The sequence below is a fragment of the Diaporthe batatas genome (assembly GCF_019321695.1).
Source record: "Diaporthe batatas strain CRI 302-4 chromosome Unknown Contig00015, whole genome shotgun sequence".
Classification (NCBI taxonomy): domain Eukaryota; kingdom Fungi; phylum Ascomycota; class Sordariomycetes; order Diaporthales; family Diaporthaceae; genus Diaporthe; species Diaporthe batatas.
Window position 1 is genome coordinate 267,806 of NW_025408562.1, and position 24,188 is coordinate 291,993.

Genomic DNA, 24,188 nt, shown 5'->3' on the forward strand with positions numbered 1-24,188 from the left:
GACGTACCAAACCGGGGAGGACCCCAGGCTCTGCTAGCCAGGACCCCAGAAAGCGATCCAGCCCAGAACAGGGGTGCTCCGGGCCCAAAACGGCGGCATTGCCTGCCGATACAACAGAGCACATGGCGAATCACCGACACGCCGCCGGGCACGCATTTTTGAGATGCAACATACCACTACATGGGGGCCGGTGGACGGCGGTGGTACTCTGTAAACTTCCAAGGTTGTCAACTTCATCTTCTGGGAGCCAATCCATCAAGCACACATCATTCCCTGTCCAAGTGTGTTCACACCAGCATGCGCCAGAACCACACTCGCTGGGATCGACCCCTACGGCCGGCCCTCGTTCGCTCTCGCGTCCCCTTCCACGGTTAGCAGCGGCTGGCGCATTCCTCTGCCCAGGTTGTTAGCACTTGTTCACGTCAGCAGACGACATGCGCCACTGCTGCGGGCCGAAGATGTCGTCAACTGCTGCTGTTGCTCTCCCGTACAATGTTGCTGCTTCACCCACCAGCTGCAATGCCGTCGCCTCACCACCCATAACAAGTGTTTTGGCAGGTGCCAGGTGGACTTGCACAGAGTGTCATGGCCACCCATGTCATAGCTAAGTCACAAGATGGTCCCAACCACGCCCCTCGTCCCAATGATTCAAGCGCAAGGGCCAGTCTTGACCAACGCATCGAGTTGTCCCTCTTCGCTGCACTCTTCAACATAACTGCTTTTTCCATCGTGCACAAGACCGAGCGGCGCTTATACCACGCAGTAACAGAGTGTGTGGACTCCTTCAAGAAGTATTAATTCTTGATTCCTTCTCTTTTCAACCGTTGGGATAGGACAAAATTCCCCTAACCGAAATCGGTTGATATCGTGACTTTCCTGCCTCCCAGGCTTGCCTGCCCCTGATAGCCCCTTTGCCGTCTGCGTCACACATACCTCTCTTATACTCGCCCTGTCCTCTCAACTCCCGACACTCGACCACCAATCTATTTGTTGGTCCTAAATAAAAGACCCTACTCCCTATATAGACTCGACGACTCGTTGATTTCGGGGCTGCACACTCGGTTTTGCCCATTTGTACTTGCCCCAGATCCTCACATATCCCAGACCTCAACAACAATGGCCAGCACGGGCAACGGCGCATCGACGCCACAAGCTTCTAACGGAAGTGGCGAGCAGCGGAAGACAAAGATCTGTGTCTACTGTGGCGCATCTCCAGGAACCAAACCAGAGCACATGGAGTCTGCTCGCCAATTAGCAAAGGTCATGGCGGCGAACAACATTGGCCTCGGTGAGTCAGCGGACCGACGCCCCCTGCATCTTATCCCTTTCTTCCCCGTCCAGCACTCGGCAGCAACAAGAAGCAAGCACCACTAACGGCCCCATGTAGTATACGGAGGCGGCACAGTCGGCCTCATGGGGGAGATAGCCCGGACCCTCGTCTCCCTAGCCGGCCCGGACGCCGTGCACGGCATCATCCCCGAGCCCCTGGTCAAGTTCGAGCGCGACCCGACCTTCACCTCCACGACGACCAACGGCAGCAGCAGCGGCGAGAAGCTCGCCATCCCCGAGGAGTCTGTGTTCGGCCGGACGACGGTGGTGCCGGACATGCACACGCGGAAGAGGCTCATGGCGCAGGAGGTGGCCGCCGGCGGGCCCGGCTCGGGCTTCATCGCCCTGCCGGGAGGGTTCGGCACCATGGAGGAGCTCCTCGAGGCCGCCACGTGGAACCAGCTCGGCATCCAGTCGCTCGGCATAGTTCTCCTGAACGTCAATGGTTTCTACGACGGCCTGCTGGGCTGGATCGACAAGAGCGTCGAGGAGGGTTTCATCCGGCCCGCGAACGCGTCTATTCTGGTGTCGGCAACGAATGCCGAGGACGCCATAGAGGCTTTGAGGAATTACAAGGTTTCCGAGTCGCAGTACAAGCTGCAGTGGGGCAATGAGTAGGTGCTGGGAAGGATTGCTTGTTTGCCTTGCGGCGTTGGCACATACCGTTTCAAAACTTCAGAGAGCACTTTCACCAGGTTGAACAAGGGATAGTGAGAAAGCCCGCACTGCTTCTATATAGACTGTTACATCATACACTTGACACATTCATGTCCCATCATTCCTCGACTCGTACGTCATAGACATTGAGTATTGTCCGTGACTTCAATCCGCGGCGGTTTGTGATCATCTCACAGGCCGACTAATGTCTCAATGGATGCTGCTATGTTTAACCACATAGAGGCGTTCGACACTTTTGCGAGTTGTGGCACCCATCAAGTCTCTTATGCGGGTAGGTTCTTCTGAAGGGTCTATAGATCAGATTTAGAACTACGTCCAAGGTGTTATGCAACCGGACGATGTTGCGCCTTGGTTCGGCAAAACTCATTGCCTCTCGTACATCTTTAGACTGATGACCGCAGCGATTCCGTCCCAACCGCGGCGTATGATCATGTTAACGTCTCAGTCATCTGCACTCATGCGAGTGCCATTGGTCTCACCGGGAGAGCCCGGGCGTCGGGGACACGTCTAGCTGTCGACCTCCATGCTCTCGCCAGCCGGTGCACTGGCCTCGCCCTCGCCCTCTCCGTCGCCGCCGCCCTCCTTGTCGTCAGCGACGAGGTCGATCCACGCCTTCACGTCCTGACCGTCGTAGACCTTGAATGGCTCGACCTTCTTGATGCCGTCCTCGGTCCTCTTGACCCCAACCACGCCGACACTCGTGTTCTCGACCGTCAGCTCCCGGTCCTGCACCAGACTCTCCTTCAGGGCCTTGAGGCCGTGCTGGATCAGCTGCTCGCTGTCGCACTTCTCGAAGTCGTCGATGTGCCGCTCCAGGTACGTCCGCGCCATCTGAGACCTGGCGCCGATCGCGAAGGCCACCATCTCCTCCGTCAGGCCGCTAGGCTGGAACTCGAACAGGTGGGGGCCCTTGTCGTCGACGCCGGCCACCAGCAGGCCCACGCCGTAGGGCCGCTTGCCGTAGTGTTGCGTGTTGATCTGGGCCTTCTCGCCGATCATCTCCACCAGCGACCGCAGGGGCATGTCGCGGCCGTACGTCAGCCTGTGGCCCAGGCACTGCTGCTTCATGAAGTTGGAGAGCACGCGCGCGTCGGAGGTCAGGCCGGCGATGGCGATGCCGACGTGGGAGTCGATGGGGAAGAGTTTCTTTTGGTATGAGGAGAGTTCTTCGGCATTTCGCTGCGGGCGGGCGTCCAGGTTAGTCTGAGCTCGTCGCGGACGTGGGCGGCGTGCGGAGGATGCGTGGACGGAGCCGGTGGTGCGGACCGTACCTTGATTGCGCACAGCACTGCATGTGTCTTGCTTGCTATTCCAACGACGACGGAACCTTGCTTGACTGCCTCCGCGGCGTATTCGACTTGGAAGATCCGGCCTTGTGGCGAGCTAGAGGATTGGGTTTGGGTCAGCTAGACCGGGCAAACAGTCGCGACAGCAACCTGGCTGGGGTGCCTACAATGTGACCGAGTCGTTGTCATAGTTGTTTCTGAACATCGTGACGACTCAACTGTGATGCGGCAAGATGATATTCGTGGGCTGAACGGGGGAGGGGGCTCGATCGCGTGTAGTCGATAATTGGGCAAGGTTCGGGTCGGTGAGTGTGGTGTCGCGACGGCGATGGCGAAAGGTGAGGTCAAGCTCCAAGGCTGAGAGAGGGATGATGCAGCAAGCAGCAGGCAGCTCAGAGCTTCGTACCTCCTACCTGGCTGCACCTGCCGTTACCCCAGCGGCCCCCTTATCGCTTATCGGGCTCTGGGGGCCAGGGTTTTGGCAGGTCTGGGGCACGTCTCAAGCGCCGCGCGGCTGGCAAGCTGACCCGGGCAGCAGCAGCAGCAAGCAGCACCAAGGACGGAGCTCTTACGACATCACAGCCGACCCCACGCAACTGCCTGTTCCAAGCCTCCCGACGACGACAACGACGACGACAACCTCAACGAATACGCGAGCTGCCAAGGCGATTTGGTACTCCCACCATCTATAAACGAATCCCCTCACGACGACCCTCCTCCCTACGAAGTGCCGCTCAAACGCCGCCCCAGCCTCCCGGCCTCGGCTCGGCCCCCATCTCAGCTGTAACACAGACTCTCCCGCCTCCTCCAATCCAGACGATCAAGATGCCCGCCGCCGGCCTGAAAACGATCATCGCCCTGTCCTTTGTCCTCGCCGTTGGATTCCTCCTCGTCATCCTCTCCTGCGCACTATGGAAGGTCTACTACCCGCTGCTGGTCGTCGCGACCTACGTGATCGCGCCGCTGCCCAACTGGATCTGCGGCCGGTGCTCCAACCCCGACGACTTTGTTGAGAGCTCGGGCGCCGGCATCATGGATCTCGGACGCTTCTGCACAGGATTTATGGTCGTTATGGGGATAGGTAGGTCTTTCTTCTGGTGCTGATGATGGAGCGACCCCAGATACCAGCCGGGCCTGCGCTGACCCTTCTTGTGACAGCACTCCCCATCGTCCTCGCACACTCGAACCTAATCACCATGGGCGCCATGGTCATGTCGGTCGCTGGCGGTCTTCTCATCTACGGAACGATCATCTCCTTCGGCATGTTCTTCCAGGAGGAGTCGGAATTCTAGGCGGAGCCGGAGTCCTAATGAGCAGGTTGAGAGTGTGTTGCATGAGCACAACGGAGCCCGTAGCTCGGGCAGGAATGCGATAGAATCGGTGGCGCTTGCGCCAAACTGTATCTCTGTACGAATCAATCATTGGTGGGTTTCCTAAAGCGACGCTTCATCCGGGTTTTGCGTTTGGGTGCGGGTACAAGGGGTTGGCTATGGAAATAGTTGACAGCATGAATGATTTCAATTTCCAAATCTAGAGTTGAGTCTCTGGTGGCCCAGATTGCCTCGTTGAGTCTATAAATCTGTGTCTTCTGTTGAACCGATTCGATACGTTGAGTATCATGCATCCTTCTAGGTTCTCCCAATGTGATAAACGCCTGGCCCCCATTCGCTCAACCATAAGCAGCCTGTCCCAGTTTCCGAATAACGCCCCAGCCTTGTGTCAACGCTAATTCCTGCACTGCAATGTCAAGACGTCATGCCAAAGATACTCAATGGCCGTGCGAGCTTGACAACCATTTCCTCTCTTTCCCCTTCGGGGGTACTGAGAATAGTGACGGCACCACCGGCGCCAATGTGCCAAGTCTCCTTCTCTTCTCCATCCTTGTCTCCCTTTTGGGTCTCGTCGTCCCAACGGAACATGCTTCTTATAGTGACGCTCCAATCTCCCCTGCCAGAGATGCACATGTAGCCGACCACGCCCGAGTAGAGACTTCTTTCCTTGTCTCCCTCGATCTGCTGGAGAATCTCACAACTCCTCTTCTTCGGCGCGCCCGTCATGCTTCCTGGCGGGAGACTGGCCGAGAGCACGTCGAGTCCGGAGTGACGCCTCTGGGGATCCCACTTGTCAGGCTGTGGAAGCTGCCCCTCGACCACCGTGATCATCTGGTATACCGTCTGGTACTCCTCGACCTTCAGCAGCTCTGGCACCCACACCCGGCCCGCCCCACAGACTCCATGCATGTCGTGCCTGACCAAGTCCACAATCATCAAGTTCTCGGCTTCTTCTTTGGGCACGTGCAGGATGTCTTCGGCCTCCTCGAGGCTCATCGCACACCCCTCTGCAGGTTCTGAGGATTTCCTGACGGTGCCTTTCATGGGCTTCATGGAGCAGAGACCGGAGCGGTCGTATTGCAGGAAGCGCTCGGGCGACGAACTGACGAGCGTCGCCCCGCCGAGGCGGATATATGAGGCGAATGGTGCGGGATTGCGTTTCCTGAGCGTGCGGTAGAGATCCCAGGACGTATCCGAACGTGTATCGGTCTTCTGGGCACTGGGGGGCAGCCGCTGGGGCAGCACATCAGGCTGGCCCGCGCGTTGACCTTTGTTCGCGGTCGCGATGGTTCTCGCGATATGAGTCTGATCGGTCAGACACAACTCATATGTGTCGCCTGCTGCGATAAACTCCTGGCACATGCGCACCTTGGCCTCGTACTTGGCATGTTCTGGTTTCCGTATCTGCGTGTCCAAAGCAGGTGGAAACCTGGCTCCGTTCTTCGATTCTGTACGAAGCCCGCGCCGCCACAAGTCAGAGCCTTGCAGCTTCGATGCTACTGAGGTAGTCCATTGTGCGTTGCCTTCCAGATCCTGGATGTGCAGCACTCCTTCCTCATGATCCACCACGATGGATTTGGTGACCCAGGCCAAACACACATCCGGCCTACGATGTCCTCTTTCCTGGCCCAGCGCAATACCAATATCGCTGAGCCCCTGTTCATAAGACACGTAGCCGACGAACCCACCCAGGAACGGCACGTCTCGTTCATGTGGAACATTGTCGCCATTTTCCTCCATAATCGAGCGCTTGCACCCGTGGAACTCGGCAAGAAGGTGCCAAACATTCTCCCTGGGCCCGAACGTGACTTGGTGCGAGGGCTTTCCAGGAGAAACAATGCTGATGAATCTTTCTCCCGTGTGACTCTCAATGCGCACACAGTCATCGATTTCCAGGCCAATGATGCTGAATCGTCCACGGACGTCCACGCCCGTCTTCGCCCTAGGCTGATTGCCGTTCGCGGAGTCAAGTATGACGTGGCTAGTGCTGGTTGAGCCCAACGCCTCGACAATATCCGGGATCTCGAGGTCTGCTGATAGAGGGGTGTCGATACTGACGGATTTGTATTGAATCCGTCGGTCGCTTTCGTGGAGGAATGACTCCCAGGCGTCCCTCCCCGAGCCTGTGCTGACATCGGAAGCGGCGACCTGCTGCAGGAGACTGGGTTTGAAGGCTTTTCTCGCCTGGAGGTCGTCTGTACGTAGGCTTGAGGTCGTCCTGTATTTCGAATTCCATCGCAAAGCCTGGTTGAACCAGTTGCGGATCACGCGATTTCCTTCTTCTTCCGTGCAGACAGACTCGGGGTGATATTGCACCGCCCAAAACGGTTTCCGGTCATGCTTCATCGCCATCAAGATCCTCTCTTTTTCCTGGCCATCCAGCCTGTCCTCTTCAACCCAGGCGAGCGGGACAATGTCGTGAAGGCCTTCGGGACGATCCCACTTCCGGTCATGCCATTGCTCCACGCTATCCTGGCCCACGTCAGCGCATAGGCTGTGATACAGTGTCGCGTTGAAGTCCCCAACACCGTGGAAAATATCGCCGCTCTCTGAGTCTCCAGACGCCGAACGGTGCTCAATTCTCCTGACCATCCCGTGCAGTCCTCTCCTCAGCCTCCTCACCTTGCCCCCACAGGAGAGTACCAGGCTCTGGAAGCCCAAGCACACCCCAAGTACTGGCAGCAGCTCATCACCAGGCAGCTCCCAGAGCCATTTCATCAACCCTACGTCGGCGTCATTCTGAGGCGACCCCGGCCCGGGTCCGCAAACGACGGCTTCGTAATGAGAGAGCTCGCGGCGGAAGTCGTCCTTGGAAATGGCAGTGTCGATGGGGAGGACGAAAACCTCCACATCCAAGAGGGTAGCCAGCAGAGAGGTGATGTTGTTTGAGAAAGAGTCGTACGCGTCGATGAAGAGAATTCTTGGCCGGCTTGAAGATGATGGCGGTGACTCCCCGAGCGACCCCATCTCCCCGATTGCTCAACCCAGGCTGGATAAATGAGTGGGCCGATCGTAAGATCTCCAGTGATCAGCTGTGAGGAATTCCAGGCCCTAGCCGACGAGAACCCAAGCTTTCATCCAAGTTGGGCCAGCCGATGCTCGCGAAATCGTGGCAAAAGAAGAAACGATCAGGAAGCGTGCCCCGTGCTGGGATGAAGTAGGACGGGAGACGGGCGGGTCAGGCCTTCGGGGTCCTGGTCAGCCGCTCGGTCGGTGTCAGGCCCGACGGACTCAGCTTCTGATCGGATGCCGATACCGTCAATGCAGTGGTCGTGATTCCTTCAGCGTGAAACAAAACCCATGAGACAAGCCAAGTCAAGGAAGGGCAAGACAGTGGATGGCCTTATCGTCGACAAAAGTCTTTGACAAAGTATTAGTCGGCGGACTAGACCGACTCTTGCCGAGCCGCCGCAAGAATGACTCGGCTTCCGTCCTCCGGGCATCGCAACCGCGTCAGAGCGCATGCTTCGGTCCTCTATCGGCAATGCAACGGTCGGTGTCAGGCAACTTCTATTGGGTGCCTCTACATGTATTCAATTCCGCTTTTGATTTTCTCTTGTATGTCGTCTCTACATATATATGCACACGAATGAAGTGCACTTAAGCGTCTCACAAGTTTCTGCGATACTCAGCCACTTGCCTCTCTGAATGAGTTCAAATGTAACTCGGCATTGTCACCGATTAAGACGAGTCACTGCACCCCGGCTGAGTCAATATAAGACGCTTCCTCACATGGATGATGGCATCTATTCCAGTACATAATGGGAGGAGATAAACAACTCTGCAATTAAAATACCACCTTTTCCGTCATCTACAATTGAAGACCTTGTCACAACAATCATTCCGAGCGCACAAGGAAAATAGATCAACGAATATTTCTTCGGAATTAATTGTCTACTCATTGTCTATGAAAATGCCAGGACGCGTTGATATGTATGTCAGGGATGCCACAACAGGGGCACTCCGTCTAGCGACGCGAGCGGAGGAACAAGAAAATCTTCGGCACATGCCAGAGCGCTTCCGTCCAGAAGGGACGTGGATCTTTGACGAGAACACCGGGGCTTATCGCCAGGCTACACAAGCTGAGGCACGCGAGGTAAGCCGTGACGAGCCCAGCAACTGGCAATATGAGCACCAAGAACGTGAACGCGAACGCGAGAGGCAGCGCCGGAGGCGGAGGAGGCACAGGCGACGAAGGTTAATGTTATGGGGTTGCATAGATCAATGATACCTGTTGACCTCTGTAAGGTTTTGATACCCGCAGGTGCGGTCCCGGTTGATATCGCCAAACAGTTATCCAATGAATCTTATTTCTATTATATGCAAACATAATATGTCAAAAGTATCAAATCAAATGATTAGAGCGCGATACTGTCTTATCCAAGTCCTTTCAGGCAGAGTGATCAAGTATAAAGAATCCACCACGTAGCAGTAACTACATTTCTGGCAGACCTGGAAACGATGATTGAGACCTCATTCTTCCATCTAGCACCTCACTCAGACACAGATCTACTATAACCTAGACTCAATGCAGCTCTCACCAAGTTAACGATCACACATGTCATCGTTGTCATGAGCTTCCAAGATTCGTTGCAGCTTAGCTCCAGGCTTGAACAGTACCTGCAGGGATGGACGACACACACTGTAAAGTCCTTGAGGCCTTTGGAAGGGCTAGGAGCTCATTCACTTGCCATGTAGAGCCCATAACTAAGCTCGGAGCGACTCGGAGGCCGGCTTCATGCTCGTACTAAACTGACCAGGCTGTGTACGATGGCCATGTTCGCCGCTATCAACCCCAAAGGCGCGGGCGACTTGTATGTTGCCGGAGCCAAGACTGTCGGTATTGTCGGGGTGCCTTCCTGACTCAATGCGGATCTCGTGAAGAGGGTACTCGTCGTCGAGCCGTTCAAAATCCCGCGTGATGTTGCCCTTGACCTTCCTCGGCGTCCGAGCTGGTGCCTGAATTCTTGCTGTTAGGATCCTTGCGGCTCCAGTTCAGCCTTCCGGAACCAAATATCTTTGTGGTGGCTGGCTTGATTGTCGGTAGGCACGCGTTGACAACGCCTAGGGTTGGTTCTAGCACGCTATGGATAGCACCGGGGGTGACCGTGTATGTCAAATCGCTGAGGTCCCATGTGTACAACCAGATGATCCTGAGCAAAGAGATGATACAGATCCTGCAGACATGAGAAGGACATTAGCAGTACTCGCCAGAGACTCTCTGTATGTTCTGGCTTACAGGGCACCAAGGCTAAACATACCAGCTACACTGATCCGTTTAGTCAAGGTCATTTGGAGCCGGAAAACTTGTGGCATAGGAAGTGCGACAATGAAGGTGTCGATAACGAGGTTGACGATGCCGGCGATGAGGTAAGCTGTGTTTTCTCCGGCGCATTCGCCTTCGATCGTCTTATCCCAGCTGTATTCGACCGGTTTGCAGAGTGCAAAAGTCTCAACGAGCACCATGATAAAATATGCTGAAGTGACTGAAATGGTACCATAGCATACTCGAATAAAGACTTTGCTGGGAAATAGCACGGTGTAGAGCGATAGGATGGAGCATTTTACACATGAGTTGGCAGCTGCCCAGAGAAGTTGACATGGGACAAAAACCTTCTGAGGCCGGTCAGCCCAGTCTCCACGAGCATACCAAGTTTTTAATACCTAGATAACTTCGCAACCTATTGGGAAACGATCTTCGTTAAACCAGATGCGCGCCTTTGTTCTTTCGGCGCCTAATTGGGACTCATCGGAAGGGGCAAAAGGGAAACACCAACGACCCATGGTGGAAGAGCTTCCACGACAATGTGTCCCCCTCCCGAGTCCGATCCCGAAGGAAGTTTCCCGCCATTGCCGACCCTGAAAAACATGCCACAATGTATCTTCTCCATTCCGTGATGCCAACACCCCAAAACCAACAGAATACAAAGGTCCATCCCAATATGCCCACTGCCAGCAGAACTCTACCCTTCGCGTCTCCAATGACAAGTGGAACTGTCTTGCGGCCCGAAGCTCTGTCTCCTTCCATATCTCGAAAGTCTTGAGCATGAGATGTGGTTGTGATCGTGGCTGCTAACACAAGGAGCCACAAGGCGGCTTTTCCTTGGCCACAAAATATGGAGTGACCTGTAGCGACCTCCATTGGCCCAGCAAAACAGCATGCAAACCCCAAGCCGTTGAGGAGATTTTTCAGGAAGGGATCTGATGCACCACCCCACTCGTTATACCACAGACAGGAAAATACCTCAAAGAGGCAAGGTCCCAACCCTCCGGATGTGAATGACACCCCAAATATGACAGGATACATACAGTACATTATCCAAGTGGCCTGATTAGAGCTGATTCGTCTGGACGGAGTTGGCCTCCATGGTTTGTTTATCCTGTCTTCAGCAGTAGCAATGTGGCCCCGTTGATTGTGCAAGTTAAAGATGATGAGGTTGGACCAGGACCATGGAAGCATTGCGGGTAAAGATGCGAGGATTTCTTTCACAGAGCGGTCGGGGCCCATTCCGAACTGAGAGGCAATAGAGGCATTCAAACCCCCAAACATGAAGCCCAAGCAGATGATGTCCTTGATGTTGTTGCAGTTGAACAGGTAGATTGTATAAACATGGTCGATGCCAATTGTTCCAGCTTGAGACGCTGAGGCAGATAGCGAGGCATGTTGATGCTGGATTTTCAAAGACTCGGACAGCAGAGATGGCCAAGCTAGAAGGATGTGGTTCAAGGGAGATTTAATGGAGGATTTTGGATCAGACAGTGACTCCGAATCCTCCTTCTCTTATTTATCTAGCAGATTAGATTCTTTAAAGGCCTCCTCCCCACCCTAGGCTGCAAATGCCCACCGCCCACGATGAAGGATTCGAGGTGGTGGGCGACCTTGAACGGTCAGGTCCCATGTATCATCATCGCTTTTCCTCAGTGTACGGCCCATGGCCGTCAATGGCTAACATGGAACAACATAGCGAGGCTCCCACGAACTCAGAAAGTTTTGGACCGCCAAGCCCGAACGTATCAAATTGTGCGTTGTGTCATGGGTGTTGTAGTACCAACTCGCAGTTTTAAACGCCGGCCAGGGTTTTGCATTGATAACCAAAGACCTTCATGGTATTCATTCGCTGCCTTTTCTGTCCAGGGACCTCGAGATCCTGCTGGTTGTGCATATATTGATGCACCTATGGTGTGTGGGATGTGCAAAATGGAGACCTCGACGTACAGGACAGGCAAGTTGTCGGCGCAATGCAGGTTCCAACGTTGGCACGCAAGTAACTTTGAAGATGCCCAGGTGCCCAGTAAGTGATAAGTCAGATGGACGCGGAGCATGAGACGACCCAAGACAATGCGCAACCAATCACTTTGCCGCAACTACAAAAGTGGCCGGTTGGTTTCCCAACCGATGAGGCGAGTGCGAGCGATCAACTCCAACCAGACACGCACGCTGACAAGTGGTGAAACTTGAGAAATTATTTTAATTCTGCTCAAGACTCGGCGCAGCATGCGGAGTTCCATTACACAGGGAGAAATATCACTGCATATTGTCGCCCCCATCCTATGAATCAACTGAAAGGGCTCTGAAGACAAATCAGGACAGGGTAGTTCCCCTCAGCAGAGATTGTCATTCCCATCTCTCGGCTAGGAATATGAAGTTATTCCCCCTTTGAGACAAATTGACCAAGTCCGATGGGCCCGAAAACAGTGAAGCACAAGGCCAATAGTTTCATACATATCTGGTAGCCTTGTTCACACAGAACCGATACCTACCTTAGGTACTTTGCTACACCAACCATTAGGGCTTACCTAATCCTGGCAACACTTTGCATGGTATAACACTCGTACTTAAATAGGAGGTCTATTCTCGAGCCAGTCTTGGAATAGAGAAGTCAGCCCCAACCTGTCCCCCTGACTTCACTCGAACCAGCACCCATAGCAGTCATGGCACCTTCGTATGACTTCATCATCGTCGGGGGCGGTACAGCTGGCCTGGTCGTTGCGTCTCGTCTCTCTGAAGATCCAGCCAAGTCTGTTCTTGTGCTTGAAGCCGGAAGTGACCTGTCAGATGACGCCCGCGTGAACATTCCCATATTCTATGCCGCACTGCTCGGATCTGAAGCTGACTGGAACTTCCATACTACTCCTCAAGTAAGCAACAAGCTTGACAGATGCATAAAATCACCTTGTTCGGTTCTAAGATCATATTATCTTTTAATTGCTAATTATTGGAGTAGTCAGGTCTCGGTGGTAGGGTGATTGGCCTCAACCAAGGAAAGGCCGTCGGAGGCTCCAGTGCCATCAATGCCAATGTCTTCGTCCCGCCCGCCAGCGATGTTATCAATGCATGGGAGACCCTCGGTAACCCTGGCTGGGAGTGGGATTCTTTCAACTTCTACTTTTCCAAAGCGTACAGCAGCCCTGAAGTCACGGATGATGCCAAAAAGGCCCTCGCGATTGATGTCTGGCCTTCTCTGAACAGTGCTGAAGGTCCAATCAAGACCTCTTTTGGTAACAACAATCATTCCATCCGCGCGGCATGGGCTGAGACATTCCGCGAGCATGGCCGCCTGATGCCCAACGATCCTTTTATCCACAATTCTGTTGGCGCGTTCAGTTGCCTCGCGAGTATCGACTCAAAGGGCGTACGAAGCTATGCTGGCTCGGCTTATTTTCAACCAGCCAAGCAGAGGGAGAATCTCAAAATTCTCACCAACGCACAAGTGGAGAAGATTATATTCGATTCTTCGCAAGGCTCTCCAAAGGCCGTGGGGGTGCAATACAGCCAGGACAATGCTACTAAGGTCGCCACAGCTAACAAGGAGGTTATCCTTGCTGCCGGGGCCGTCCAGTCTCCCAAATTACTCGAATTGTCCGGCATTGGAAATGCGGATGTCCTTCGCAAGGTCGGCATCGATGTCGTGGCGGACCTCCCCGGGGTTGGAGAGAACCTCCAGGACCACTTGATCTCCTACACCGCCTTCCACGCCGCCGACGATATCGAGACCAAAGATGCCCTTGTAAGGCAGGAGCCGGAAGCGATAGCGCAGGCTATGCAGGAGTACATCGCCACACAGGATGGACCGCTGGCCTCCCTAGGGGTGCACACTTATGCATATTTGCCTCTTCCTGCTCAGGACCAAGAGGCGCTCAAGGCAGAACTGGACCAGCAAGAGATCCCTGAAGACCCAAGGTCACAAGCCTACTATGAACTTGCTAAGGATACTCTTCTTGATCCCAACCAGCCATCGGCTGCATTTATGACCGCCATTGGGCAGACGAACTACCCCAAGGATCTCAACAATGCGTCGGCAACTTCAGAACCATCGCCCGGAAAATTTATCACCTTTGGAGCAATGCTTTCTGCACCTTTGTCTCGTGGAAGCGTCCATATGTGAGTACCTATTGAAGCCTCTCGCTTTTCAGTTTGAATTTCCACGAAATGCCGTTCCGCAAAAGGAACTAGTTACTCACCACTTTCACCAACTTGTCGACTAAAGTGACGGGGAATCTTGACCACACAGAGCATACACTGACAGCCGCTACAGTGCTTCTTCGAAAGTCCAAGAACCCCCTGTCGTGGACCCAGGTTATCTTACAAACCCTCTAGACTTGGAGGTCATCGCACGACATCTGCTCCGCATCAAACCCCTTGCCTCATCAACACCCTTCCAGAAGCTCCTCAAACAGCCCCTTGCATTCCGCTTCCCATCCGAAGACTTCAACGGGGACCTTCAGGCCGCCAAGGAGTATGCGCGCGCGAATCTTGGTTCGATGTGGCACCTTGCTGGGACCAATTCGATGCTGCCCCGCGAGAAGGGTGGGGTGGTGGACTCGAGACTCAAGGTCTACGGGGTGGAAGGCTTGAGAGTCGTCGACGCGAGTGCGATCCCATTGGTCAGCACTGCGAACCTCCAGGCTACTGTGTATGCGTTCGCGGAGAAGGCGGCGGATCTGATTGTGGGTGATTGGAAGAAAGAGTAATTTGCATTGGAACAATTTTGGTCACCTGGTGCTGAACTCATGCGTTCAAGGCTTTTTCTCGGGACAGGCAGTCAGCCAACCCAGCAATTTGATTGTTTGACCAAGCTGCATCAAAACTCCAACGTCTTTGTTTTCTTCGAATCTCTTCTCTGTGACCAGACCTGCACCATCAAGGAGATTGCTAACCTGCCCCATACAGGTTTGTTTCCTAGGTAGCTTGTTGGAAGCTAAATCCAGACATGGCGGGATAAATACAGATTGCAAGACAATCCAGGCAAATGTGTCTCGCATGCCCCGATCGAAATATGTATGTACACCCAACTCAATGGCCAGTCAGAACAAGTCTTACTGGCTTTCAACTATCAGTCTCATCATCTTAACAAGGGAGCCTCAATCAGAATATTCAATTTCGCCTTTAAAAGTGCCACTCGTGGATATGGTGGATTGGCCTGGAAATCTGCTCTAGTCCACGCGTACTCTCTCAGCCAACTCTTTCCAACACTCCCCTCTAGGCTTGAACACTAAATTAGGCCCATGATGCTCAGCTGTGATGACATCGTGTACCTGGAATTCGGTCTTCCTTTCCCTCCCAATGCCCATGCCCGGGCCGCCTTCGCCGAGAGCATCGGCTGTACCTGGGGCCCTGTCGAAGTCAAAGTACCAGACTGTCTTCGCAATTGCCAGACTTGCCTCCAGATACGCCACAGCTCTTCCCCCACAGCTCCTACTCCCAACGGCAAAGGGTGCAAAGGCACGCATATTATTACCTTCACTACCGCTCTCACCTTCCAAGTGCCGCTCAGGCCGGAAGACGAACGGCTCCGGAAAGTACTTCTCGTTGTGCAGGAGGCTGTACGGGCTAAGTCCAACCATAGTCCCTGGTGGAACCACGTGCCCATCAACAACAAAAGGCTTACCAGCCTGAGAAGGTAATGTGAGATCCTGCTGGCGCCACAATGTGCCAATAGATGAAGGGGACATCCTCAGCGTTTCATTGATCACAGCTCGGAGGTATTTACAGCTTGTCAGGTTAGGACCGCCTTGGATGTCGTTGCCAGAAGAGAATGTGGTCCGAATCTCAGAGACAAGCCTGCGGTAGATTTCAGGATTCCGTGAAAGATAGAAGAGCACTGCACTCATGAGTGCTGAAGTTGTTGCACCACCTGAAGGAAACCACATCCGGGTAAGCATGACGGACATATTGGAGTGTGGAACCGCCCATGTTGGGGGGGGGGGGGCACTTACCAGCTGTGATGAAGAAAACCGCCTCGGCCCAGAGCTCACTTTCGAGTAAGCCCTCCTCGCTGCCTTTCTTGTCGCTCAGAGCCAGTTTGTACAAGTCGTGCTTCGCATCTTTTCCCAAGGCCATGCGAGCCTCAACCATATTCTGGATGGACTTGCGGAAGTCTTCAGAGGCCTTGTGGGCCAACCACGCGATAAGGGGGTCCAGAAGCTTCGAGGTGGACGGCCAGTTCATGTACAAGGCGATACGGCTGGTGACCTGTCCAAAGGCGTCTAGGAGTTGGCGGTTCGTCTCTTCTGTCTGAGTGCGCAGAGGAATGCCAAAGCCAAGGGAGGATATGACATCAGCCGCGAGACGTGAGAACCGCGGCGAAACGTCTACCACCTCGCCCTTTTGGGCCGATTTGAGGAGCTGCAAGAGGAAGATATCCACTTGAGACCTCATCTCTGGTTCAAACGAGCGCATAGAAAGCTCCGAGGTCACCTTCCAAATAATGCGTTGCTTGCGGCCGTGCTCCGCCTGGTCCAGCGTGTCAAAGAGACTAGGACTTGGCACCAGGCGAGAGTCAACGTACGCCTGGCCCTTCGTGACTCCAGGGTTGAGAAAGATATCTTAGGGGTGTTTCATTAGCTGACTTCTTTAGATACTTTCCGGCGGGAGAAGATGCTGGCGGGGCATTGACCGTTGGATTCACACCAACCAGCGTACCTTGCAGCGCGCCAACCGAGTTGAACATGAGCCGGTTCGGGGCTTGACGGAAAACGGGGCCTTTTATCCGCGCTGGAATTAGCTTATCGTTGTTTGAGAGGGGTCGCTTCGCGATGCCTCCTACCATATTTCAAGTGGTTGTGATGAGTGGCGAGATGAGCCCGCTTTCCAATAGCGTTTATGCCCCCGTAGGCATCAGTGATCTTCGCCCAAAATGGCCCCTACGCCAGTTAGCATGTTTTTCTTCAGAATCGGGACAAGATCCACTGAGATCCCAACAATCGCTAACGATGGGACGCGTGCTTACAGGAAATTTGCTCAGTGGGTGGAAGTTGAGCTGATAAACCACCAGCAAGGCTAGCTGTAGTCACCATGATATCAGTATCAATGCGCTCAAGAAAAGGCATTGTGCTCATACCACCGGCACGACTCCATATATGATAACGTAGATGAAAGAGTTGAGGCTGGCCATGGTTGTACGAGCTGTCCGACTTAAGCAGTGGCTCCACCAAAACGAAGTTAGGTATCTTGATGACTTGAACAAGAGAGGGGGTGTGAATCAGATCGTGGCAGAGGCTTAAATATCAATGCTGTTGGTCGTCGTCCTGTTGGTCGCAAATGTAACCAACCCATGTTCTATTAGCGCCCCCAGTGGGGCTTAATGCGCTACATGGATTAGACCTGCTAGACAACATTGAAAAAAATAGCACTCCACCCCATCCGACCCATTTGAGCGGTTGGCTGTGTGTGCGAGTGGACGGATATGGTGGTGCCGTCTTGTCCTAACAACCAACAACCCTAGAGTACCGCTGCGCCACGGTGGTACTAATTGCCACCTTGGCATGCTCTCATAGAAGCCCCCTGGCCACATTCATACTCGCATACAGGCCCCAAAGAAATCACAAAAAAAAAACATACCTTCTAGATACAATCTTAATATAATAGAGACTAGTATAAAAAGAAAGAGGGTTTTTAATATATTCCCTTTTTAAAATGTCTAATTTAGAGGTTTATGTGTAAAGAAATCTATATATAAAACTAAGCTAGCCTGTGGAGCTGTTCATGTTAGTTGTGTTAGGCTTAGGTAGTATGAGTGGTTTTGTGATTTTTTTGTGGCCTGTGTGTGAGTGTGAATTTAGCCTTGGAGTGGCTCTGTTTTGTCTTCCAGATAGTGAAAAGTGACGGTTGTGGTTTCGTTTTTAATCCCCATACATATAAAATGTATGTGGCGCCTTCATACAGTGGTAAACGCTCAAGACCCAGCGTCTAAAAAAAGAAACAGTGCCAATGACAGCCCTGGAGTGGAAAGAGAATGCAGTAAGTCTGTAGGCACGTGGCTCAGCCTCGTACCGCACACGATGGTATCGAATTGATACGCTTTCGATGGTTTCCTTCGGGACTTGCCAATGTCGACCATTATATGGCGGCCCGCAGGCGGACCTTTGAGATGACTTGCCGCGGGTGCGACGCTCAGTAGTGAAGGGCATCGTGCATTATCTGTTAGCATATCAATTATTGTTGTCCAATGAATGTCCAATGGTCACACCTCAACAGATGTCAGGATTAGAACGCAACAATATTGGAGGGCCACCCAAACATGATGCGCCTCCTCTTTTCAAATGCCGATTATTGTTCTCGCAAATGGATCAAGGACTCTTGGACACTCTGCTGTGGCAGAAGGCGGGGATTTCTGAGCATCAACACGGTATTCCAACCACGAGAGAATCAGGTAATATTAATAAGCCGCGCCTGGTAACGAATCATAACTGCTCAGAGCAGATGGCAATGAATCGCATGCCGAGACCTTATGCTACATCTATGTATATTCTGCAGATGATTTCAAAGAAAGGCGCAAGACATGATTGATAATCATGTCAATATCTTCCTGCCCACCATTGACCACTAATACTTACTAGCCGTACTCGCTCCCACGATCCCTGTCGTTTCTGATGCACCATTACCCGTTTGGGGCGACTTGAGGCTACACCGTCAGCATCGACGTCAGACATGGCCTGCACAGTGGTCTATTTACACGCAGTGTTGATCCTAAGTTCTTGGCACTCCGATTGGCACGAAGTGGATGAGACGCGCAGAAGATAACCATCTGGCTAAGCTGATTTGACGAGACCATTTCCCTCTTGAGGCAATGTCGGAGGTGAGGTGATTTGAAATGACTTCGTTTCCTTGGCGTAGGCCAGACTGGATCCCGCTCTGTGTAGGTCCGTATGACCGTTTGCTTCGCGAGATATACATGATCGCAAGGGAATAAATGAATATAAATATGAGCCATGGCCGAGGAAGATCAAATTATGAGACGGAATCCCACTAATACTTACAACCTCACTACTGGTTTCCTCCTTGACGATCCGGACGCTGGTCAGCTCTGAATCTTCCCGTGCCAGTGTCTTGCATCACCTGGGCACCCGTGGACCGCATTCTCACCCTGGGCTACCATGAGCACGTACGAGCACAGCATCACGCTCTACTGCGAGGGCACTCCCAACCCTCTCAAGATCTCCATTGCCCTTGAAGAATTGGGCTTGAAGTACAATGTACGATTGCACACCCTCTCAAGATAGCCCATTAAAAAGAGAACAGAATTGGAGACAACTGACGTAGGTCTGCATGTAGGCGCACCAAATCAAGCTCTTTGAACATGAGCAGAAAGAGCAGTGGTTTCTTGACATTAATCCCAACGGTCGGATCCCGGCCATAGTTGACACGGCGGAGGATGGCCAGCAGCTCAAGATCTGGGAGAGCGGTGCCATCTTGCAGTATCTTGTGGATCGTTACGATGCGGACCACAAGATATCGTACCCTCGCGGGACCAAAGAGCACTGGGAGATGACGAGTTGGGTAATTTGTCGAAACTTGAATGCCTCGTTTTCAGAAGTTCGTGTCTGACTGAGGATTTAATAGCTCTTTTGGCAAGTGAGTGGTCTCGGCCCTTCACAAGGCCAGGCAAACCATTTTGAAAGTAAGTTCTGATTGTGTCACGGCGGTGAGGGTAAAACACCGTTCGCTGACCCAGGTTGAATCATGCAGTGTCTGCTGCTGGTGATCATCCATACTCTTTGAAGCGTTATGTCAACGAAACACGCCGCCTTTATCGCACCATGGACAAGGCGCTCGCTCAAAACCCTTCTGGGTATCTCGTGGGTGATCATGTCAGCATTGCCGACATTGCCATTTGGCCATGGACTACCGCATTCAGTAAGTCCCTCCTTGGAAATTCATGCATGCACATGAACGAAAATTAATTCTAAACGCGTTTCAGAGTACAGCGGTCTGTCCCAGATCGACGAGTTTCCCCATGTCAAGGAATGGATGTACAGGCTTCTCGCTCGCCCTGGTTTTGAGAAGGGCCGCAACGTACCGAACCCTCACATATACCTTCAACTCAACGAGCTCCCTGATGAGGAATTGAAGCGGATTGGGCGAGAGAGGTCGGGCTGGATTCAGGAGGCTATGAAGCGCGGTGCTGAGTGATGTCGGGGTTGGCTTCTGGCAGTAGTGGCCAAGTCGTGGGTTGTGCCATGTTCATTGTTTGAATTAAACTTGGTATCCCAAGCATGACCTTATGAGAACATGAGATCGGGGCATGCCCATCAGATATGTATCGAGGTGATGCCGCGTACACCAATGTCCTCCACCACCTAGACTCGAGCTTATTAGTAGTACCTTTCCACTCATTACTTAAAAGCAGAAACCGAACTGAAGTACTCTCTCCTTATCTTGCAATCTGACAGATCAGAGCAATGTATCATGTCATTTACTCGGTCAATGGCACTACAGAACATGCGGTCATTTGAAGAAGTGAGTTTCTAGCTACCGATATCCTTGATAAATATGGGAAACCCATCGGCATGAGCGTGTGCGGGCTAGTATGTCAACACCTCAATAACCCTTAAGCGATTCTTGAACTAATATATGTAAGTAGCCCATTCAAAGGGTTTAAGTGATGTGCACTGAATGTATTTGCGTGTAACCATGTGCTCTATGCCCTTCCGAGTCATTCAATGTTTGATCACTTCTGCAAGCATACTAATGAGATCATAGTTGTCAAGGAATACATACCCTCCATAGAACATTGGACAGCATCTCAGGTCGCGTAGATGAGCTGACCTCGAGGACCTCCACATAGACCGGGAATTCCAAGGTTCCCGTCAGGGACATCCACTTAGGCAACTAACTCGGTGGAAAACTCGTCAATGTCAGCCGGGCATCGACTATGTACCATATCTGCCTGGGCAGATCGACCCAGGGAGGTCTGTGTCAAACTAGGAGTGAGGTACAATGGAAATATCGAGGATGATCTCAACAGGGGGAAGATAGTTGCTGAGGACGTCTATCTGAAATAGGATCCTGAATTGACTTAATACGTTGAGGTTATGAGGTTGAAACCATTCGATTTATTGCAATGTCCTGTGCGCCGTTGTCCGAGGTACTCCGTTGTCCTAGGTGAATTTCAGACAGAAGCGCTTGGCTCATGCCCCGGGTCTTAATCCAGCTCTGCCCGGGGGAACCTCGCTGCCAGTTACCCTCTCAGTATCAGAAACGATCGTTCCATCACTGCGGACTGACACATGTCTAAAATAGAACTCAGTAACGCTTGCCGCGCCGCTCGCAGTGCCGCTTAGCAACATATCCTGCGTGACACTTGCCTCAGCGTAGCTACCGTTCTGTGCACCACCGCCCGGAAACACCAAGCGTGTGCCTGAAGCATCCTGAGAAGTCGAGAGGGACAACTGGGCAATGTCTGGCACGATATCAGTCGTCGCGGGCAGCACGGAGAAAACCTGCAGCCCACTTGGGAAGACATCTTCCTGGCCCACGGTCCTGCTCGTATCTTTCGAGCGGCTGAGGATAGTGTCCGTGCGTACTGTTCCATTAGGCAAGACAAACTGCGTCGTGTTGACAATAAGAGGATATGAAGCAGAAGAAGAAAACTCGACTGCGTCATTGCGGGCTGAGGAGCTTGTGGCGGTTGTCTTGAATTCTACACTCGAGGTATTACCGAAGTCGCTGATGAAGCCATTGGCAGTGGTTGTGACATCCTGTGCCCACGTGGCATTTACCAGGCCTGCTGCGGTCATTATAGCACTGGATATACGGATGGAACGTGAGACAGACAGGTCGTACTTCAGAGTCTCGTTGGTGCCGGTTGCATTTTTCGTAAGGCGTTGATTGAGGGCAATGACTGGGTCGATAGCAGCAATGACGGGCGCCGATCCGGTCGTGATGAATGAAGCATCGTGTTCAGTCCAGACGAAAACCTTCCCAGATAATTGCCAGTAGCTGTCCACACCTGTAGACAGCATTGCGGAACCTTGGGAATTGTTGCCGTCGTCATCAAGCCCCACAACTCTAAGAGTGAAGTTGTGGGGTCTGCTATCGCACAGCACTGGTAAGAACGGCGTAATATCGATCTCGGTCTCTTTCTCGTCGAATACGTCGATACCAACTACCGGGCTCCAGAACGAGGGATTCAGCCCGCCTGTGAAGATTATTGGGAATGGGGCCTGAATCCCCGCTAGCTGATCATCGATATACAGCTGTGTTTCTCTGTACGCGGAGTAATTCCCCGACGGATTCCCGGTCGCGTTGAAAGACAGAGCCGTAGAGCTGGGAAGATTTGACCACCAAAACTCCTCATCAATTTGGCCGCATGACTGGATTGTGAAGATGGCTTTCCTAGCATTGCGGGGGAAGTCCGTGACAATAGTCGTTGCGTTGACATCAGCCGTGTTGAAGACACTTGGCCTCGACTCGTTCAGACCTGCACGCCTAGAGATCGGGATGATTTTGTCTGCGTTGGAAGAAAGAGCTCCAGGGGCCTGGAAGAAAGTGACCTCCAGGGTGGTGTTAAATATACCATCTAACTGGGACACCATGGCATGTCAGTGTCTCACACAGGAACGAAGTTTGAATCGATGAGACCGAAGACAGGGATCATACGTTTTCATTGAGCAAGTTTCCGAGGTCGAAGATAACTCTCTGCGGTTCACGCCACAGCGGCAGAAAAGACGAGACGTCTTTGATCGCCGTGTATCTCACGCCGTTTCTACGAGGCTGAGCGGTCGACCAACGAAGAAGCTCGGTATCCCCGAGAAAGCTTTCCAGTTTTCAGAAACCATGTGGGTCGAAAACGAGTGGAAGTTGTGCTTACATGAAGGAGAGTCGATCAAACTGTCTACCGATTGTCTCGACTGTGAGGTTCATGGTAGCCGTGTTGCTGTCTCCAAGGCAGCCGGGCGGAATGTATTGGCCCACGAAAGGTTGATTGAAAGAGTTCGCAAAGGATCGAACGGCCAGAGTCACCTTGCATTCATCGGATGAACCTGTTTCGATGGTCGTGCCAACTCCCGTGAATGGAACTGGCCTCCCGGCCCCAACGACCTGCCCGTCCCAGCCCAGCACGGGCGGTGTCACCTCGAAGACCTGCGATACCAGGCTCGAGTTCGGGAACTGTCGTCTGCCGAGGTGGCGTTGATCTGCCAGGAGTATGTCCCGCTCATAGTGGCGGTGCGGGGTGGCAGCTCTCGGCGCATGGCTGGACGAGGACGCTGCGAGGCGGAAGAGAAGCAGAGCACAAAACAGGAACATGGCCCGGTCTGGATGGCAGCCAAAAAGAGAAACCTAGGTAACGGCAATTGTCCAGATTCGTGTCAGATCCTGGACCGTGGAATGCCAGCTATTTTGAAGAGCCGCAGTGAGACCCGGGTTGTTGTGCTCCAGTGATATACACGTGCAGCTACGTGGTTCTTTCCTTTTTGTCTCGGCCAGGAAACCATAAAAACGAGATGAGCCCATTATAACTAGACTTTACAGACATATGGGCAAAGCTGAAGCTTCAAACAGAAAGGCTATACGGGGATCTGGAAATTGGCCGGACCCCTCGACCAGAGCTTATTGGAAATTCAGATAGATTCGCTCCCGTTGATCTCGCATTCAGGGGCAACGCAATGCGGGGACTGCCCCCCCCCCCCCGACCACCCGCCCGTACCTGGCAGTGCTGGACGACCGGAAATTGGTCCTCGGCTCTCATGTCTTCCCAGAAACCGTTCTTCTCATCTGTGGCACAGAGTTGGTTCGGCTCTCTAAGACAGCAACACAAGCTTCACGGCCCCGCCGATTGTGCAAAGCTCAGGCGATTTCCCCCTTGCAGCTTTGCTCGGATGGGTGTCCATTGCGTCGTCTCAATACCCCCCACCAAAAGAGAGAAAAGCACATAGAACAACATTTATGAGAAGTTGTCTCAACCTCCTATTAAAATACAAATTTTTATGAAACAGCCTCTTATGGAATAACCTACTATAAGATATTGCCACAGTCCCGGGCTGATCACCCGCACGACCAAGCCACGAATGGGACATCTGGATGGCGAATAGAATCCATACTATTGTCCAACTGGGCCAGGCTCGCCATTTCTAGTAGTATTGTGTTATGTGTAAATCAGTTATTCCGTGGTAAATCAAGTATAGCCAGCTGGGTGCTCTACCAACAGGTGAGAGCCAGCCTTTCTCCAGAAGACGCGCGGGACCTCTTGATTACTCTGATGGACCCGGAGTGCCAGTGTCAAAACCCTGGGGATGGCAGCCTGTTAATGACCGTTAAAACTACTCTCTCATGTACACTCCA

General features: G+C 52.8%; 11 protein-coding genes across 11 annotated transcripts; 5 read left to right on the top strand and 6 right to left on the bottom strand.

Moving 5' to 3' along the window:
* Positions 1-1,116: 1,116 nt before the first annotated feature.
* Positions 1,117-1,947, top strand: KVR01_011337 (uncharacterized protein; the record flags this gene model as incomplete). Its single annotated transcript, XM_044794586.1, has 2 exons — positions 1,117-1,288; positions 1,388-1,947. 2 exons carry the CDS (start codon positions 1,117-1,119, stop codon positions 1,945-1,947), a joined length of 732 nt encoding a protein of 243 aa, XP_044639712.1.
* Positions 1,948-2,266: 319 nt separating this feature from the next.
* Positions 2,267-3,660, bottom strand: KVR01_011275 (proteasome core particle subunit alpha 6). The gene is made up of 3 exons (XM_044789545.1): positions 3,461-3,660; positions 3,279-3,390; positions 2,267-3,186 (listed from the first exon to the last, which is right to left on the bottom strand). The coding sequence occupies exons 1-3, from the start codon at positions 3,496-3,498 to the stop codon at positions 2,515-2,517; spliced, it is 822 nt and encodes a 273-aa protein (XP_044639650.1). The 5' UTR covers positions 3,499-3,660; the 3' UTR covers positions 2,267-2,514.
* A 458-nt stretch (positions 3,661-4,118) lies between these two features.
* Positions 4,119-4,585, top strand: KVR01_011208 (uncharacterized protein; the record flags this gene model as incomplete). Its single annotated transcript, XM_044785222.1, has 2 exons — positions 4,119-4,374; positions 4,452-4,585. 2 exons carry the CDS (start codon positions 4,119-4,121, stop codon positions 4,583-4,585), a joined length of 390 nt encoding a protein of 129 aa, XP_044639583.1.
* A 453-nt stretch (positions 4,586-5,038) lies between these two features.
* On the bottom strand, positions 5,039-7,591 carry KVR01_011195 (4-amino-4-deoxychorismate synthase; the record flags this gene model as incomplete). The annotated part of the gene is made up of 1 exon (XM_044789164.1): positions 5,039-7,591. The coding sequence occupies one exon, from the start codon at positions 7,589-7,591 to the stop codon at positions 5,039-5,041; it is 2,553 nt and encodes an 850-aa protein (XP_044639570.1).
* Positions 7,592-8,537: 946 nt separating this feature from the next.
* Positions 8,538-8,852, top strand: KVR01_011419 (uncharacterized protein; the record flags this gene model as incomplete). The annotated part of the gene is made up of 1 exon (XM_044782877.1): positions 8,538-8,852. One exon carries the CDS (start codon positions 8,538-8,540, stop codon positions 8,850-8,852), a length of 315 nt encoding a protein of 104 aa, XP_044639794.1.
* Positions 8,853-9,331: 479 nt separating this feature from the next.
* On the bottom strand, positions 9,332-10,090 carry KVR01_011254 (uncharacterized protein; the record flags this gene model as incomplete). Its single annotated transcript, XM_044792142.1, has 3 exons — positions 9,332-9,583; positions 9,708-9,801; positions 9,864-10,090. 3 exons carry the CDS (start codon positions 10,088-10,090, stop codon positions 9,332-9,334), a joined length of 573 nt encoding a protein of 190 aa, XP_044639629.1.
* A 280-nt stretch (positions 10,091-10,370) lies between these two features.
* Positions 10,371-11,174, bottom strand: KVR01_011205 (uncharacterized protein; the record flags this gene model as incomplete). The annotated part of the gene is made up of 1 exon (XM_044790822.1): positions 10,371-11,174. One exon carries the CDS (start codon positions 11,172-11,174, stop codon positions 10,371-10,373), a length of 804 nt encoding a protein of 267 aa, XP_044639580.1.
* A 1,382-nt stretch (positions 11,175-12,556) lies between these two features.
* KVR01_011458 (uncharacterized protein) lies at positions 12,557-14,667 on the top strand (the record flags this gene model as incomplete). Its single annotated transcript, XM_044792397.1, has 3 exons — positions 12,557-12,763; positions 12,850-14,006; positions 14,161-14,667. 3 exons carry the CDS (start codon positions 12,557-12,559, stop codon positions 14,594-14,596), a joined length of 1,800 nt encoding a protein of 599 aa, XP_044639833.1. The 3' UTR covers positions 14,597-14,667.
* A 391-nt stretch (positions 14,668-15,058) lies between these two features.
* On the bottom strand, positions 15,059-17,019 carry KVR01_011175 (uncharacterized protein; the record flags this gene model as incomplete). Its single annotated transcript, XM_044787082.1, has 6 exons — positions 15,059-15,759; positions 15,842-16,450; positions 16,548-16,607; positions 16,672-16,768; positions 16,855-16,908; positions 16,966-17,019. The coding sequence occupies 6 exons, from the start codon at positions 17,017-17,019 to the stop codon at positions 15,059-15,061; spliced, it is 1,575 nt and encodes a 524-aa protein (XP_044639550.1).
* A 1,816-nt stretch (positions 17,020-18,835) lies between these two features.
* On the top strand, positions 18,836-20,036 carry KVR01_011429 (uncharacterized protein; the record flags this gene model as incomplete). Its single annotated transcript, XM_044791302.1, has 6 exons — positions 18,836-18,919; positions 18,950-19,099; positions 19,179-19,403; positions 19,467-19,524; positions 19,593-19,760; positions 19,825-20,036. 6 exons carry the CDS (start codon positions 18,836-18,838, stop codon positions 20,034-20,036), a joined length of 897 nt encoding a protein of 298 aa, XP_044639804.1.
* Positions 20,037-21,034: 998 nt separating this feature from the next.
* Positions 21,035-23,153, bottom strand: KVR01_011351 (uncharacterized protein; the record flags this gene model as incomplete). The annotated part of the gene is made up of 3 exons (XM_044783788.1): positions 21,035-22,429; positions 22,506-22,662; positions 22,717-23,153. The coding sequence occupies 3 exons, from the start codon at positions 23,151-23,153 to the stop codon at positions 21,035-21,037; spliced, it is 1,989 nt and encodes a 662-aa protein (XP_044639726.1).
* Between the last annotated feature and the right edge of the window lie 1,035 nt (positions 23,154-24,188).

Bases quoted from the DNA above. Each gene is read 5' to 3' on its own strand.
- KVR01_011275 (XM_044789545.1), bottom strand. From the start codon at position 3,498: ATGTTCAGAAACAACTATGACAACGACTCGGTCACATT. The intron at 3,391-3,460 runs GTAGGCACCCCA...CCAATCCTCTAG, and splicing joins GACAACGACTCGGTCACATT to CTCGCCACAAGGCCGGATCT. The intron at 3,187-3,278 runs GTACGGTCCGCA...GCCCGCCCGCAG, and splicing joins CAGTGCTGTGCGCAATCAAG to CGAAATGCCGAAGAACTCTC.